This window comes from Erythrolamprus reginae, chromosome Z (genome assembly GCF_031021105.1).
Source record: "Erythrolamprus reginae isolate rEryReg1 chromosome Z, rEryReg1.hap1, whole genome shotgun sequence".
Taxonomy (NCBI): domain Eukaryota; kingdom Metazoa; phylum Chordata; class Lepidosauria; order Squamata; family Dipsadidae; genus Erythrolamprus; species Erythrolamprus reginae.
Window position 1 is genome coordinate 148,966,096 of NC_091963.1, and position 14,248 is coordinate 148,980,343.

General features: G+C 45.2%; 1 protein-coding gene across 5 annotated transcripts in view; it reads right to left on the reverse strand.

The window, feature by feature from the left end:
* Positions 1-14,248, reverse strand: part of LOC139153468 (chromosome-associated kinesin KIF4-like) — a 73,128-nt gene that overhangs the window by 10,640 nt on the left and 48,240 nt on the right. For all 5 annotated transcript variants that reach the window (XM_070727432.1, XM_070727430.1, XM_070727433.1 and 2 more), the window contains 7 exons: positions 11,839-11,922; positions 10,076-10,189; positions 8,568-8,723; positions 8,299-8,384; positions 5,374-5,503; positions 5,024-5,194; positions 1,842-1,940 (listed from right to left, as the gene is read on the reverse strand). In XM_070727432.1, the coding sequence (XP_070583533.1) occupies positions 1,842-1,940; positions 5,024-5,194; positions 5,374-5,503; positions 8,299-8,384; positions 8,568-8,723; positions 10,076-10,189; positions 11,839-11,922 (840 nt within the window). The remainder of the gene's footprint in view (positions 1-1,841; positions 1,941-5,023; positions 5,195-5,373; positions 5,504-8,298; positions 8,385-8,567; positions 8,724-10,075; positions 10,190-11,838; positions 11,923-14,248) is intronic.

Sequence of the window (14,248 nt, forward strand, 5' to 3'; positions counted from 1 at the left end):
AGGTCAGTGGTTCAAATCTCATCACCGGCTCAAGGTTGACTCAGCCTTCCATCCTTCCCAGGTGGGTAAAATGAGGACCCGGATTGTGGGGGCAATAGCCTTGCTCTGTTAAAAAGTGCTATTGCTAACATGTTGTAAGCCGCCCTGAGTCTAAGGAGAAGGGCGGCATAAAAATCGAATAAATAAATAAAATAAATAAATAAGTGGACCAGGCCATTGGAGCTGTGAGTTCCGCCACCTGCTTGCTGGACCCGTGTCCCTCCTGGCTGGTCTCGGCCAGCAGGGAGGTGACACGGAGCTGGGTCCAGGAGATTACCAACGCTTCTCAGAGGGAGGGGTCCTTCCCGGCTCCCTACAAGGAGGCACTCATGCGCCCCCTCTTCAAGATGACTTTCCTGGTCCCGGACGTATTTAACAACTACCATCCTGTCTCCAATCTTCCCTTTATGGGGAAGGTTGTTGAGAAGGTGGTGTCGTTCCAGCTCCAGAGGTCCTTGGAAGAAGCCGATTATTTAGGCCCTTGGCAGTCAGGATTCAGACCTGGCTACAGCACGGAAACCTCTTTGGTCATGCTGATGGATGATCTCTTGCGGGCCCGGGACAGGGTTTTTTCCTCTGTCCTAGTGCTTCTTGATATCTCAGTGGCTTTCAATACCATCAATCATGGTATCCTTCTGCACCAACCGGAGGGGTTGGGAGTGGGAGGCACCGTTTTACAGTGGTTCTTCTCCTACCTCTCTGGTCAGTCGCAGTCAGTGTTAGCGGGGGGGGGGGGGTCAGAGGTTGACTCCAAGGTCCCTACCTTGTGGGGTTCCTCAGGGGTCGGTCCTCTGCCCCCTGCTGTTTAATATCTACATGAAACCATTGGGTGAGATCATCCAAGGGCACCGGGTGAGTTACCATCATTATGCTGATGATAGAGTCAGCTGTACATCTCCACCCCGTGTCCACTCAGCAAAGAAGTGGATGTGCCAGTGTCTGGAGACTGTCAGGGTCTGGATGGGTGCCAACAAGCTCAGACTCAATCCAGACAAGACAGAGTGGCTGTGGGTACTGCCTCCCAAGGACACGTCCATCTGTCTGTCCATTACCCTGAGGGGGGGGGATTATTGACCTACTCAGAGAAGGTTCGCAACTCAGGCGTCCTCCTCGATCTACAGCTGACTTTAGACCACCATCTTTCGGCTGTGGCGAGGGGGGCGTTTGCCAAGGTTCGCCTAGTGCACCAGTTGCGGCCCTATCTGGACCATACATTATGGTCATGGCTTGGGGAGGGTGGTGGTCAGGCCATGTGACCAGATGAGCTCAAAAACCAACTTTCATACTTCACACACCCAAAGACACACAACCTAACCCACACACAGTGCAAAAGCACACCAAATGGGCCCTTGCAACAAGCAACTGTTTGGGCAAACCCGTCTGACCCAGTAGCGTTTCACCCCCAGCAAACAGCATCCTTTGCTGGCACTCCTGTTGATACCTAGTTGGATCTTGAAAGGTCTGCAAGAGAACAACCGATCCCAGAGACTACCAAGGACTCCACAGTCCCCCTGCTCCTGTCTGCAAACCCTCTCATCTCTTGCAGCACTGATGATGTTACCTAGTTGGGCCACAAAATGTCTGCACGAAAACAAGCCACCTCAGGGAGCACCAAGGGCCCTTCAGCTAAATCAGAACCCTCCGAGGTTGGCTGGTTCTTTCTTCCACCCACAAAGAGCTCCTCAAACCTCAGCTGAGACTCAAACCGAGGGGTGTCTGGACCCTGTGGGCCTGAAACTCCACCGAGTCCAACCCCTCCCTGGATCCAAGGCCTCCCTCCCTCCCCTTCTCTTTCCTCTTACCTGGAATTGGACACGTCCCTCAAGCTCCTGGTCTTTGCTGGAAATCAAGCTTTGCATCCTTTTTTCAATTGCCTCCTTTTGCTGGAGCACGCAGACTAACTATCAAAGGGACAGGAGAGAGAGAGAGAGAGTAGCGGCGACTGGGGAAGAGATGGCGAAGCTAACCAGGAACCGGGAGTCCCATGGTGCACAGCTTCCCTCCCCCTACAGAATTTCAGCGCCAAGCCGGCTTTGGAGTCGACTCACTGGGGAGGGAGAAGATGGTTTCACTTAACCACAGTGTTATCTCAACTTTAATCATCACAATCGCCTTCATCTTCTTTTAATGACCCCGTAATCCCTTGCGGGGTGGAGTCTGGGCGACTGAGTTTACTGTCTGGATCTGTTCAGCAGATATACCATATTTTTCAGAGTACAGTATAAGACGCATCTCACCGCCCCCCCCAAAAAAGAGTGTAATTGTGGGTGTGTCTAATACACCAAATACACCCATTTTTGGCCTACCGAAGCCCCATTCAGTGTTCCCTCTAATTTTTTTTGGGGGGTGGGCAGAAAAGTATAGTGTCTGAGCGGCAGTCCCTTTGGGACTGGGCGGCACAGAAATAAATAAATAAATAAACAAACAAACAAACAACCCTGTTTTGCCTCGGAGAATTTCAAAATAAAATACTGTACTGAGTGTTTATAACAGTGAGCTCATAATAGGGCAACTCTGTCAATATCAAAATGCCACTTAAATAGTTGAGCTAGTTTCAAACTAGATTTTGATTTTCTTTCTCCCTTCCTTACTCCCATTCTTTTTCTTTCTCTTTTCCTCCCTCTCTTTTTTCTATCTGTTTCTCTCTCTTCCTCTCTTCCTCTCTCTCTCCTTCCCTCTCACTCTTTCCCTCTCGGCTGCTGGGCAGGTTTGGAAAACTCTGAGTTGATGATGATTTTTAAGTGAGCGATTGCTCACTGCTCAGCTTAGAGGGAACTATGGCCCCATTCCCATTTTTCACAAAAATGGGATGTGCGGGGAGATTGAAAGGCCTACAGCGTGCTCCTGCAAGCTGCAGGGAGGTAAAAACCCAGGGATTTTTTGCAAAAATGGGCAAAAACTGACAATTTTTTGCAAAACCGGACGCATTTTTGACTTCTCCCACGAGCTGGGAGATACCCTGGCACCGGACCAGAATATCTGTAAGACCGCCTTATGCCGCATGAATCCCAGCGGCCGATTAGGTCCCACAGAGTCTCTGGGTCCCGTCGACTAAACAATGTCGTCTGGCGGGACCCAGGGGAAGAGCCTTCTCTGTGGCGGCTCCGACCCTCTGGAATCGGCTCCCTCCAGAGATTAGAGTTGCCCCCACCCTCAGTGCCTTTCATAAACTCCTTAAAACCCACCTCTGTCGTCAAGGGTGGGGGAACTGAGACATCTCCCCCTGCCTATGTAGCTTTTGTGCATGATATGACTGTATGTATGTTTTTATATATTGAGGTTCCTTGCTTTTTAGACTTTTTAAATGTACTATTTTAGATTCTAATTAGTAGATTTGTCATTGTGTATTGTTTTTATCACTGTTGTGAGCCGCCCCGAGTCTACGGAAGGGGCGGCATACAAATCTAATAAATAATAATAATAATAATAATAATAATAATAATAATAATAATAATAATAATAATGATAGCTCCCTGCAGGCCTCCCAAACGCTCTACCCACCCCATTTTTGCAAAAAATGGATGAAAATCATGTCTGCCTTTGTGAAAAACGGGGTACACAGAGGTTTTGGGAGGCTTGTAGAGTGTTCTTGGGGCCGGAGAGGACAAAATCTTTCTTTTTTCTTACTTACTACTTTGAAATCTTGGTGCGTCTTATACAGCGGTCTGACAAATTCTCACGTGCCCTGAGAGAGAGAGAACTATCTGCCTCCACCTAGGATCAAACTCACCTCCTCCCGATTGTGAGGCGAGAGCGCCACCTCTAGGCCACCACGCTTAAAACAATCGAGCCCCCCCAAATTCAGGTGGCTAAGTCTTCTGTGAATTTTAGCCCCCTTTAACAACTTTCCTCGCCCTTCTGGTCCCCTCGAATCACCGTGGCTGTTAAATGACTGACGCAGTTAAGTAAATCCAGCTTCGTTTGCTTAAAGGTTGTCACGTGACATGCGGCATCCATCACAAATGAAACATAGAAACATAGAAACATAGAAGACTGATGGCAGAAAAAGACCTCATGGTCCATCTAGTCTGCCCTTATACTATTTCCTGTATTTTATCGTAGGATGGATATATGTTTATCCCAGGCATGTTTACATTCAGTGACTGTGGATTGATCAACCACGTCTGCTGGAAGTTTGTTCCAAGGATCTACTACTCTTTCAAATAATATTTTCTCACGTTGCTTTTGATCTTTCCCCCAACTAACTTCAGATTGTGTCCCCTTGTTCTTGTGTTCACTTTCCTATTAAAAACATTTCCCTCCTGGACCTTATTTAACCCTTTAATATATTTAAATGTTTCGATCATGTCCCCCCTTTTCCTTCTGTCCTCCAGACTATACAGATTGAGTTCATGAAGTCTTTCCTGATACGTTTTATGCTTCAGACCTTCCACCATTCTTGTAGCCCGTCTTTGGACCCGTTCAATTTGTCCATATCTTTTTGTAGGTGAGGTGTCCGGAACTGAACACAGTATTATTCCAAATGGGGTCTCACCAGCGCTCTATATAAGGGGATCACAATCTCCCTCTTCCTATGCAGCTAAGCATCCTACTGAACAAATCTGCTGAACAAAACTCTACACTAGCAACGGGAAAGGCCTTTCGTAAACTTCTTAAGACCCAACTTCTGCCGTCAGGCATGGGGGAATTGAGACATCTTCCCCAGGCCCATATAGTTTATGTATGGTATGTTGTGTGTATGCAATGGGTTTTTTAGTTTTTTAAATATTAGATTTGTATTTTTACATTGTTTTCTGCTATGGTTGTGAGCCGCCCCGAGTCTACGGAGAGGGGCGGCATACAAATTTAATAAATAAATAAATAAAATAAAATCTGGCCAGTAAAACACTCAGTTGCCCAAACACCAAACCAATGCAAGGGATTATGGGGCTCATTTAAAAGAAGACGATTTTTGCAGGGTCGCCATACTAGCTAATGCAGTGTTTCTGGAAAGCGAAGGTGGTTGTAGATGTCCCGGCAATACCTTTTCCTGGAAGTCCTCTTCCACCTGGGCCACCTGCCTCTTATACTCGGCCTCCGCTTCTTCAAGCCTCTTCTGCAGTTCCTCGAGCGTCTTGTTTAGGTCGGTGCAGGTGGCTTTGTTCTCATCCATGGCCTTTTCCGCTTTTACATTCTGGACTTTGGCCGCAACCACCTTCAGGAGCAAGGACATTCAAAAGACACAGAGAGGGCATTAGGAGAGCCTTCCTGCCACCCCTGACTCTTGAAGGTTTGGGCCTCCTCCTGAAGGTGCCAACCGGCTACATCTTGGGGAGCGCCAAGAAAAGAAGGGCCCTAACGGTGTCTTTGTAGCCCCTTCCCACCTCAACTTACTTCTCCAATCAAGTAGTTGATAGCGCACATGGTTTCTGACAGCATGGCTATGTTCTGCCAACGCTGATTGGTGTAGTCGCAGGTTTTCGCGTCCAACACCTTCTGTTGCAGGTCCGAAATTTGAGCATTTCTGTGGAAGGAATCATAGAGTTGGTGGACTTTGATTCTGAGAAAAAAGATATCTTGGGGGACAAAGTCCCCGCGCCAGCCCGAACCCATCTTCGATTGGAGAGTTTGGCCTGCCGCACTTAATGTTTTAGAATGTGTTCTTGCTGTGGGAATTTGGGAGCGGCTGTTCCCATGCATGAGGGATGTAGAGATGTAGCCATAACAAATTCCTTCTAGATTCTCAAGGTTCGATTACTGCAACGCTCTCTACATGGGGCTACCTTTGAAAAGTGTTCGGAAACTTCAGATCGTGCAGAACGCAGCTGCGAGAGCCATCGTGGGGCTTCCTAGATTCGCCCACGTTTCCACAACACTCCATGGCCTGCATTGGCTGCCGATCAGTTTCCGGTCACAATTCAAAGTGTTGGTTATGACCTTTAAAGCCCTACATGGCATTGGACCAGAGTACCTCCGGAACCGCCTGCTACTGCACGAATCCCAGCGACCGATAAGGTCCCACAGAGTTGGCCTTCTCCGGGTCCCGTCGACTAAACAATGTCGTTTGGCAGGCCACAGGGAAAGAGCCTTCTCTGTGGCGGCCCCGGCCCTCTGGAATCAACTCCCCCCAGAGATTAGAATTGCCCCCACCCTCCCTGTCTTTCGTAAACTACTCAAGACTCACTTATACTGCCAGGCATGGGGGAGTTGAGACACCTTTCCCCCAGACTCTTTTATACTTTGTTTTATGTTTGGTATGAATGTGTTGTTTGGTTTTTTAAATAATGATAGGGTTTTATATGTTTTTTAATATTAGATTTGTTCTAATATAATATTGTTTTTATTATTGTTGTGAGCCGCCCTGAGTCTTCGGAGAGGGGCGGCATACAAATCTAATAAATTATTATTATTATTATTATTATTATTATTATTATTATTATTATTATTATTATTATTATCCTTTGCTCAGCGCATGCCCGGAAGCTGATGAAAGTAATGGACACATTGGCAGAATAAGAGTGGTCAATGTGACGAACGTGTGGGTGTGGGAGGAAGGGAGTGAACTTTAAACTGGGTGGAAAAACCCCTGGGACTTCAGGTTCAGGTTTCTCCCAGATGTGCCAACATGGCTTTGCTAATAAATTGGAGCTTTGAGGAATGCTATGCCTCGGACTCTGCTCTAATTTTTGATGTTATTTGGAAATCCGACACCCTGCTTATGTGCAGATGGTACGGAAAAATGCTCACCTCTCACTCTATAGAATAGAATAGAATAGAATAGAATAGAATAGAATAGAAAAGATAAGGAGCAACACCGACTATATGTTTCAGTTTTAGGATGATAAATTAATATGAATGCTAAAAGATAAGGTACCATATTTTTTGGAGTGTAAGACACACATAGAAACATAGAAGACTGACGGCAGAAAAAGACCTCATGGTCCATCTAGTCTGCTCTTATACTACTTCCTGTATTTTATTTTAGGATGGATCTATGTTTATCCCAGGCATGTTTACATTCAGTTACTGTGGATTTACCAACCACGTCTGCTGGAGGTTTGTTCCAAGGATCTACTACTCTTTCACTGAAATAATATTTTCTCATGTTGCCTTTGATCTTTCCCCCAACTAACTTCAGATTGTGTGCCCTTGTTCTTGTGTTCACTTTCCTATTAAAAACACTTCCCTCCTGGACCTTATTTAACCCTTTAACATATTTAAATGTTTCGATCATGTCCCCCCTTTTCTTTCTGGCCTCCAGACTCTACAGATTGAGTTCATGAAGTCTTTCCTGATACGTTTTATGCTTAAGACCTTCCACCATTCTTGTAGCCCGTCTTTGGACCCATTTAATTTTATCCATATCTTTTTGTAGGTGAGGTCTCCAGAACTGGACACAGTATTCCAAATGTGGTCTCACCAGTGCTCTATATAGCGGGATCATAATCTCCCTCTTCCTGCTTGTTATACCTCTAGCTATGCAGCCAAGCATCCTACTTGCTTTCCCTACCGCCTGACTGCACTGTTCACCCATTTTGAGACTGTCAGAAATCACTACCCCTAAATCCTTTTCTTCTGAAGTTTTTGCTAACATAGAACTGCCAATGCAATACTCAGATTGAGGATTCCTTTTCCCCAAGTGCATTATTTTACATTTGGAAACATTAAACTGCAGTTTCCATTGCTTTGACCATTTATCTAGTAAAGCTAAATCATTTACCATATTACAGACCCCTCCAGGAATATCAACCCTATTGCACACTTTAGAGTCATCGGCAAATAGGCAAACCTTCCCTACCAAACCTTCCCACACCTTAGTTTTTGGAGAGGAACATGGGGAAGTAAAATCTGCCTATCAGATATTCATCTGGCCAGCGTCCTTGGTCTGTTCAGCTTCTGCACATTATTTTATCCCCTGATTAGGGCTTAAATTAAACCTTATTCGAGAGAGTAACAATGAAAGAGCTTGCAAGCTGGTAAGAGCTGGGAACATCATTAGCACCTGATTAGGGTTCGCAGCATAAGATCCAAATTTTCAATCTTTTTTAGGGAGGGAAAAGCTGTGGCTTATACTCCAAAAATGTGGTAGAGACGGTACATGTGTGAGGAACAAAAAATAGTCTTTTTAAAAAAACAAAAACAAAACACATAACTTTCTTAATAGACGTGGGAATGCGGTCGACATAACATATCCCGACTTCAGGAAAGTGCAAATAAAAATAACTGGCTGGGGAATTCTGGAAGTCCACGTGTCTTAACAAGGGCTAAGGTTGAGAAACCCCCCACTTTAAGGGGCAGCTTCTTGTCTTCTTCTCTTACCTAAGTTCCATTTCGGCCTGCAAATCCTCAATTTCCTTTGCGGTGGATTCGTTCATTTCCATGGACCGGTAGGAAAAAGTCCGTCTCTGGGGAGGAATGAAAGAGAGAGAGAGAAATCAACACCAGAAGAACTACAAGGGTGAATTCGGTGGGAGGAGAAATTCATTTAAAGCCAGGGAAGGGAAGGGCATCAACCCCCAGACCACTTCCGAGGACCCAGATTAAGAAGGAAGGAGCCCCACCCAACCGCAGCCCTGGAGGTCACTCACTCTGATTTTGGGCGGGACGACTTCCCCAGCCTTGTGCTTCTCTTTCATCATGTTGATATCATTGGCCAGATTTTTGCGTTCCTCTAGGAGTTCATTCACGTGGAGCTGTGCTTCTTCTGCGCTCACCAGGACTTCGATTTCATTCTCTAGGCAATTCTGGAAGGGAGGAGAGAATCTTGCAGGGGCCTCGAGTTCGATTCCGCTGAGGATTGCATCGGGCGTTATGCTTGGCCTCGGAGGGTTGGTGTGTTATGTGTGTGTGTGTGTTGCATGGCCATGGTGGGTGTTTGACACAGACTCAAGATGCCTTTTCCCCCCTTCTTTCTTTCCACAGTTCTTTACTATAACCATTTTCCTATTTCTTCTACCAGACATGACGGGCAAACAATTAGTAAATGGGGTTTTTAAAATATTTTAAACTATAATTTAGATTTGTCATGAATTGTTGCATTTTGTTGTGAGCCGCCCCGAGTCTGCGGAGAGGGGCGGCATACAAATCTAAATAATAAATAAATAAATAAATAAACAAACAAACAAACAAACAAATAAATTGATGGATCTGCAGCATGTAAAATCTGGCATTACAGTGTTCCCTCGATTTTCGCGGGTTCGAACTTGGTGAATAGCCTATACCACGGTTTTTCAAAAAATATTAATTAAAAAATACTTCACAGGGGTTTTTTTCTATACCATGGTTTTTCCCGCCCGATGACGTCATATGTCATCGCCAAACTAATAATTTTTGCAAATAACAAAAAAATAATAATTATTGTTAATAAATAATTATGTTTATAAATATCAGGATCACTAAGTGTCTTATTCAATGGTGAGTACCAGTAATAATGGTGAGTAAATGGTTGTTAAGGGAATGGGAAAGGGTAATTTAGGGTTTTAAAGTGTTACAGGATGGCTTGTGATACTGACCATAGCCAAAAATGGTGTATTTACTTCCACATCTCTACTTCGCGGAAATTCGACTTTCGCGGGTGGTCTTGGAACGCATCCCCCGCGAAAATCGAGGGAACACTGTATACTGTAGTATTAACAGAGGAGGTTGTTTGTCTTCTATGCAGATCAGGCACTTACTTGAGACCACGTAATTGTAACCCAGCCCTCCTCTGCCGGCCAAAAATGTGTCACACGGAGGCTTCCTGGAGTCTCTGTGAGGCCTGTTTTGGGCCAGCAAAGGGCTACAGGAAGCTGTGGAGGCTGAAAACAGACCGCAGTGGCCTGTTTTGGCCAGCAGAGGCACCATGGGTCAATCCTTTGATATTTCCAGGCTGGCTCCCAGGCCAGACTTAAGCAACCCCGTGGGCCAGATCTAGAGTTTGACACCTGCTGATGTGCAGGGTCCCATGGGAGCCTCTCCCGCTTGCACTGGCTGACCCTTCCCATCATCCCCTACCCGCAGGGACCCTCCCGGCGAAGAAGGCAAGCCTGTTTCCCTTGCTGTTGGGGGAATCCTAACAGGTTCTAAAGAGCGAAAGGAGACATTTCTGGAGCCTTACTTTAACTCTAGCGGTCATTTCTTCGACTCTCTCCTTCTGAAAACCTTTCCGTTTGATTATTGCTTCTTGTTGTTTGTGGAGAGCATCTTTCAAACGCTTGTTAGCTGCAACGGCCTGGCAGAACGAAAAGGAAAGGTGAGGATTTGGGAAGAAGGAGATGGAGCATTTACAGGCAAGTCCTCCACTTGCAACCATCAGTTTAATGACCAAAGGTCCTTTTTTTTTTTTAAAGGCACCTGGGATGTGGATGACTGAGAGTCTCCACAGACGTTTAATTTGGGACCTTTTTTGTGTGTGTTAAATGTATATTTACCAACAAAGAAATAGAGAGGGATGTCAGAGTTTGCAGCGCACAAGTAAATGAACTTCAGCAGCATTCGATTATATGTAAGAAACTTCTTTATATACAATACTGTACAGAAAAATCCAGAACCAATTGTTACAGAATATAGAATAGAATAGAATAGGAATAGAATAGAATTTTATTGGCCAAGTGTGATTGGACACACAAGGAATTTGTCTTGGTGCAGATGCTCTCAGTGTACATAAAAGAAAAAGATACATTTGTCAAGAATCATGTGGTACAACACTTAATGATTGTCATAGGGGTCAAATAAGCAATGAAGAAACAATCAATATTAATAAAACATTTAGGATACACGCAACAAGTTACAGTCATACAGTCCTAAGTGGGAGGTGATTCTTTAGCTTTTCAGAGTAGTTCCTGAAATATTCAGAGAAGCAATATAATAAAGACTAATATAATGGATTCACTCATATAAAGTGATACCTTGTCTTACAAACTTAATTGGTTCCGGGACGAGGTTCTTAAGGTGAAAAGTTTGTAAGACGAAACAATGTTTCCCATAGGAATCAATGGAAAAGCGATTAATGCGTGCCAGCCCAAAATTCACCCCCTTTGCCAGCCGAAGCGCCCGTTTTTGCGCTGCTGGAGGCTCCCCTCCATGGGAAACCCCACCTACGGACTTCCGTGTTTTTGCAATGCTGCAGAGAAATCCCAGCAGGAGAATCCCAGCAGTGCAAAAACGAGCGCTTCGCTGGCAACTAAAGTCCGGAGGTGGGGTTTCCCAGCGAAAGGAGCATCAGTGAAATCGCAGCATCGCAAAAACACCAAAGTCCTCGAAACCCCACCTCCGGACCTTTGTGTTTTTACGATGCTGCGATTTCACTGATGCTCCTTTCGCTGGGAAACCCCACCTCCAGACTTCCGTTGCCAGTGAAGCACCCTTTTTACGCTGCTGGGATTCCCCTGCAGCATCACAAAAACACGGAAGTCCGGAGGTGGGGTTTCCCATGGAGGGGAGCCTCAGGGGAATCCCAGCAGTGCAAAAACGGGCGCTTCGCTGGCAACGGAAGTCCAGAGGTGGGGCAACCAAGCGGCGGCGGTGGGTTTGTAAGGTGAAAATAGTTTGGAAGAAGAAGCAAAAAAATCTTAAACCCCGGGTTTGTATCTCGAAAAGTTTGTATGACGAGGCGTTGGTAAGATGAGGTATCACTGTACCTATATTTATCTATCTATCTTCACATCTATCTACACACACACAATCACACGCCAGAGAATCTAAGCCACAGCCAGTCCCTGAACCATCTCTTATGGCCTCATACTAACAAACACCCTCCCAACTAACTTGTGTCATATATTCAGGTGTGCCTTATACTCCAAAAAGTTCACTACTTTAAGGAGGGGGAAAGACAGGAGATATCTAAAAGAGGAAAAGAGAAAGTATTTCCGAGCCTCTCACTTCTTCTGTTTTCCGTCGAAAGACCATGGCCTGTTTCCGGAAGTCCCGCTCCATCCTGACCAGTTCATTCTGCCGCTTGCGATCCTGAGCAACAAGAGAAGAACGGAAAAGTGGCAGGTCCAAACAGAACGAGGAGGAGGAGGAAGTGGTGTTGGGATCATCGCAGAGCTTCTAGGTCTGTTTACCTGAGGTGTGTGTGAACTTTAGGGCTATTTATATGCCACCGAGGGTTCAAATCCACCCTAACCCTAGGGATAATCCAGGTGAGCTAGAAGGTAATTCCCAGAATTTCCTACCTCTTTGGCCATTACGTGTAAGTGAAATAGAAACATGGAAACATAGAAGATTGACAGCAGAAAAAGACCTCCAGGGGCCATAGTTCCCTCTAAGCTGAGCAGTGAGCCATGGCTCACTTAAAAATCATCATCAACTCAGAGTTTTCCAAACCTGCCCAGAAGCCGAGAGGGAAAGAGTGAGAGGGAAGGAGAGAGAGAGGAAGAGAGAGAAACAGATAGAAAAAAGAGAGGAAGGAAAAGAGAAAGAAAAAGAATGGGAGTAAGGAAGAGAGAAAGAAAATCAAAACCTAGTTTGAAACTAGCTCAACTATTTAAGTGGCATTTTGATATTGATAGAGTTGCCCTATTATGAGCTCACTGTTATAGACACACAGTACAGCATTTTATTTTGAAATTCTCTAAGGCAAAATTCTCTAAGGTTTGTTTGTTTGTTTATTTATTTATTTATTTACTTATTTATTTATTTATTATTTCTGTGCCGCCCAGTCCCAAAGGGACTGCCGCTCAGACACTATATTTTTCCGCCCCCCCGCCCCCCCCCCCCCAAAAAAAATTAGAGGGAACACTGCCAGGGTCCATCTAGTCTGCCCTTATACTATTTCCTGTATTTTACCTTACAATAGATATATGTTTATCCCAGGCATGTTTCAATTCAGTTCCTGTGGATTTATCAACGGCGTCTGCTGAAAGTTTGTTCCAAGCATCTACTACTATTTCAGTCAAATAATATTTTCTCATGTTGCTTCTGATCTTTCCCCCAACTAACCTCAGATTGTGTCCCCTTGTTCTTGTGTTCACTTTCCTATTAAAAACGCTTCCTTCCCGAACCTTATTTAACCCTTTAACACATTGAAATGTTTCGATCATGTCCCCCCTTTTCCTTCTGTCCTCCAGACTATACAGATTGAGTTCATTAAGTCTTTCCTGATCACTTTTATGCTTAAGACCTTCCACCATTCTTGTAGCCCGTCTTTGGACCTGTTCAATTTTGTCAATATCTTTTTGTAGGTGAGGTCTCCAGAACACAGTATTCCAAATGGGGTCTCATCAGCGCTCTACATAGCGGGATCATAATCTCCCTCTTCCTGCTTGTAATACCTCTAGTTATGCAGCCAAGCACCCCACTTGCTTTTCCTACCGCCTGACCACACTGCTCACCCATTTTGAGACTGTCAGAAATCACTACCCCTAAATCCTTCTCTTCTGAAGTTTTTGCTAACACAGAACTGCCAATGCAATACTCAGATTGAGGATTCCTTTTGCCCAAGTGCATTATTTTACATCGGGAAACATTAAACTATTTGGACCGGGAGTCATTGCTCACAGTCACTCATGCCCTCATCACCTCGAGGCTCGACTACTGTAACGCTCTCTACATGGGGCTACCTTTGAAAAGTGTTCGGAAACTTCAGACCGTGCAGAATGCAGCTGCGAGAGCAATTATGGGCTTCTCCAAGTATGCCCATATCACTCCAACACTCCGCAGTCTGCATTGGCTGCCGATCAGTTTCCGGTCACAATTCAAAGTGTTGGTTATGACCTATAAAGCCCTTCATGGCACCGGACCAGAATATCTTCGGGACCGCCTCCTGCCGCACGAATCCCAGCGACCGGTTAGGTCCCACAGAGTTGGCCTTCTCCGGGTCCCGTCGACTAAACAATGTCGTCTGGCGGGACCCAGGGGAAGAGCCTTCTCTGTGGGGGCCCCGACCCTCTGGAACCAGCTCCCCCCTGAGATTAGGATTGCCCCCACCCTCCCTGCCTTTCGTAAACTCCTTAAGACCCACCTTTGCCGTCAGGCATGGGGGAACTAAAACACCTCCCCCTTGCCCATGTTGTTTTGTTGATTGATTGACTGTGTGCCTGTTTTTTATATATACTGTTTTGTTTTTGTTTTTTTTATGAGATTATTAATTTCAATTGGAATCTGGATGGGTGGGCATTGGATTTGGTATTGTGTACTGTACTGTTTTTTTATTATTGTTGTGAGCCGCCCCGAGTTTGCGGAGAGGGGCGGCATATAAATCCAATAAACCTAAACCTAAACCTAACCTAAACTGCAGTTTCCATTGCTTTGACCACTTATCTAGTAAAGCTAAATCATTTACCATATT